Source organism: Calidris pugnax, unplaced genomic scaffold (assembly GCF_001431845.1).
Source record: "Calidris pugnax isolate Ruff unplaced genomic scaffold, ASM143184v1 scaffold11, whole genome shotgun sequence".
Lineage (NCBI taxonomy): Eukaryota > Metazoa > Chordata > Aves > Charadriiformes > Scolopacidae > Calidris > Calidris pugnax.
The window spans coordinates 10,304,195-10,307,492 of record NW_015090803.1 but is presented as its reverse complement, the minus strand read 5'-3'; the positions used below and the strand labels follow the sequence as shown (position 1 = coordinate 10,307,492).

Here is a 3,298-nt window from a genome sequence, read left to right as displayed (position 1 = left end):
TGGGGGGTGTGGGGGGTGTGGGGGGAAGAGACATTTAGGTCCAAGTGCCGGATTAAAAAGAATACTGTCTTTAAAGGTCAAGGGTTTGAAGGGTCAGTCTGCTCCTCTAAAAAAAACAATTAATGGGATAGAAAATTTGTCCTCTCGGTGAACTCCCGGTTGCCTTAGCAAAGGGAGCACAATGCGAGAATTTAAACTGGACGATGTAATTTTTCGAAGTTATTGTAAAGACGGGCGGTATGGGACGGGGAGCAGAGGGCTCCCAGCCCGGGAGCAGCTCCCTGCTCCCAGCACAGGCAGAGAGGGAAGAAAAGGGGGGAAAAGGAAAAATTACCTTAAACGACGATACTCTGCCATGGAGTATTTTGCAGTCCGCCGTTCAATCTCCAGCAAGAGAGTGTACATTTTTTTAGCAGACAGCCAAGATGCTGTGTCTTTACACATGACCACTTTTTTTTTTTTTTTTTTTTTTTTTTCCAGGAAAATCCTTTGCGTCTTCACAGACTTTTCCAAGAGAATGCCTTTCAGAACCGCTGTTGAATTACAAAGAAGTATTTATTGTAGGAGGTGATTAATGATTCTCGCTAAAATTGCTATTTGCAGCGTGATTTCATTTCTCTTTACAATGGGAGCAAACCAGGTTTATCCGCATAGGCTGCACACTAAAGAAATCCTGCATCGCCACTTAATACATTTCAGCTGGAATTTTGCTCGCTTGTGCTAATTTTGGCTTTAAACATATTGAGGGATTCTCAAGCAATAAACAAAACGGAGAGTTACATGCCTGCGGATAGTAGTTACCTCACTTACAGCTATATTTCCCCCCCCCCTCCCTCCCCCTTTATAAGGCGGCGGCTGGCAATTCAGGATTTAGTAAACAGCAATATGTGAGTGGAAGAGCACTTTCCAGGCCTGCTCCTTGGGCAGGTTGGGCCACAGCAGTTTGCTGAGGGGATTTACAGCCTCTCTGAAGCTGAAGCTGCTCTGCCAGTGGCTCCTTACTTTTTTATTATTTTTTTTTCTCGGGCACAATCCACGTTCCTTGGCCAGGCAGGGATGAGGGCAATACTCTTGGGGCCTGGTGCTACTTCACCCAGGGGGTGATGATGCACCCAAGCGCTGGCGGCTTCACCCAAGCAAATAGAAGCCTTCATTCCAAAAAATCCCTCTCGGATGTATTCAGTAAGTAAATAAGTCTTGGCCTTCGGGCCTTCCCTGGAAGATTTACTAGCACTTGAGTTCCTTCCCATGGCTTTTCATACCCGGCTCAGCGTTGCTCCTTGTTGTGGAAGCCCTGAGCAAGGCTCCCCGTCAGCAGCCCCGCTTTGCCTGCCCTCCCCAGCTGCCTGGAAGCAGCGAGATGCGCAGCCTGAACTGGAACCATTTGAACCCCATTTTTCCCACAGTCGCTTCGACAACCTCGGGCAACTCAACCTCTTGAGTCGTACCCAAATTCATGTTTCTGCCGAGGCTTTCTCAACACATTTCGAAACAGTCTTAAAAAGAAAATAATAAAAGGAAACAGAAACGGCAGCTGGAGAAACTTTAGGTTACCGCCCATGTATCCCCCTTCAAAAGTGCTAGCCAACTGAGAAATCATAATCGGGCGAAAATGAACGAATAAATCACGACTGCCTAAAGATTTAGAGTGTTATCATGGGGAGCATGTGTGACTTCTCCTCCAGCAAAACCCGTCATGGGAGCTTACTGGCTCCCAGCAGAAGCACAGTCTCTCTGTAACGCAGCTGAGAAGAGTCGGACGGAAGGCGATGGAGAGCCGGGCTGCTTCTGCCTGGAGTCCGCCGAGGAGAAGACCACTCACCTATGCCATGGTACAAGACCTTTCCTCGTCCTACAGCGCTCTTTTTCCCCAGCCAAGCAATTAGGACCTTTTTCGCCATATTTAATGCGACCGTTACCATATTGACCAGACGAATCCAAGTTAAAACGATACGTTAAACCGTTGTTTTCCATTCCTGGTGCCAACACCCGCCAAGCACAAGGTGGATGAAACAGCAATGAGTGGACTTGTGTTTCAAGCCTTTAATTCTTTTGTACAGAATAATCTTTATTACCAGCATTTGGCACTGTGATACATTACACCAAAAATTACACAAATTGTACATGGACCCAAACGATTTAGACGGTGCCAAATATGAAGACAGCAACAGCCTTTATAGCAATATTTCTTTAAATAAATGCAATAGGGAATGTGGAGAAAAACTAATAGATCACAGCTACTGCGGGGGCTACACTTAAAACCAGTTAAGTTACCTTTGATACATAGAACATTTTCCTTTCGACAGCGTAAGGGGACATTTTTCATAAGTCTTTAACCTCCCGTGGACGTGTTCGTTCTCTCTCCCGTGTTGGTGTGTGTGCATACGCGCGTGTGCACCCTCACACACGCACACGGGAATCCACGAACACGCCACGAAACAGCACTATTCAAGTCAATGCCTTACACAAGTGTCTCGCGAGGTCTTTGCTTTGTTTTAACCGTCTTTTATTTTTAACGTGTTCTCTAAAATAGAAAAAAAAAAAAAAAAAAAAAAAAAAAGAAAGAAAAAGAGAGTCCGTCTTAGGTACAGAGAATTCGTCCGTGACAGCATCCAGCCCTCTCTTACACCGAGGGCAAGACAGCGTTTCCATAAATAGAAAAAAAATGATGGGCATGGAACCATTATCTATATACAATGTAGACAATCGTCCGGGTTTTGGTTTAAACATGTGCCCGTTCCTGGGCACGTCTCGTCTTCCTTTCCTGCTCCTGTTTTATTTTACACAGTTGTTTGGTCCAAACGGCCAGCCTCCACCACGGGGCAGCTGGAAAACCCCAATAGATAGGTAAATATATATATATATATTAAAAAAAAAAAAAATTATTAACCGTATTTATAGCGCAGCTGCGTTGGGTGTAGCCCCATCGAGCGGATGGGGGTGGCCCTGTGTCTGTGCTTTGGACTGCTGGCTCAGTGTGGACTGGTTTGAGGAGCGCATCTTTGTGTTAGGCAGTTTATGGTCTTTCTTCCACTTCATGCGCCTGTTTTGGAACCAGATCTTGACCTGGCGCTCGGAGAGGCAGAGGGTGTGAGCGATCTCGATGCGTCTCCTCCTGGTCAGGTAGCGGTTGAAGTGGAACTCCTTCTCCAGCTCCAGGACCTGCTGTCTGGTGTAGGCAGTGCGAGACCTCTTGGGCTCCCCTCCGTTGTAATTGGGGTTGACTGAAACGTGCACACACAGGCACACACACACACACACGCGGAGGGGAAAGAAAGGGAGAAGGGGGGTGGAGGGT

At 46.7% G+C, this 3,298-nt stretch overlaps 2 protein-coding genes across 2 annotated transcripts in view; both read right to left on the bottom strand.

Annotated features, from left to right (window-relative positions):
• Nucleotides 1-450: 450 nt before the first annotated feature.
• HOXA5 (homeobox A5) overlaps nt 451-3,298 on the bottom strand; it is a 19,487-nt gene continuing 16,639 nt past the window's right edge. The window contains exon 3 of the mRNA XM_014937733.1: nt 451-533. The gene's annotated coding sequence lies outside the window, so the exon portion shown is untranslated. The remainder of the gene's footprint in view (nt 534-3,298) is intronic.
• On the bottom strand, nt 2,029-3,297 carry HOXA4 (homeobox A4; the record flags this gene model as incomplete). Its single annotated transcript, XM_014937635.1, has 1 exon — nt 2,029-3,297. A coding segment is annotated over one exon (402 nt), but the record flags the coding sequence as incomplete, so codon positions are not given.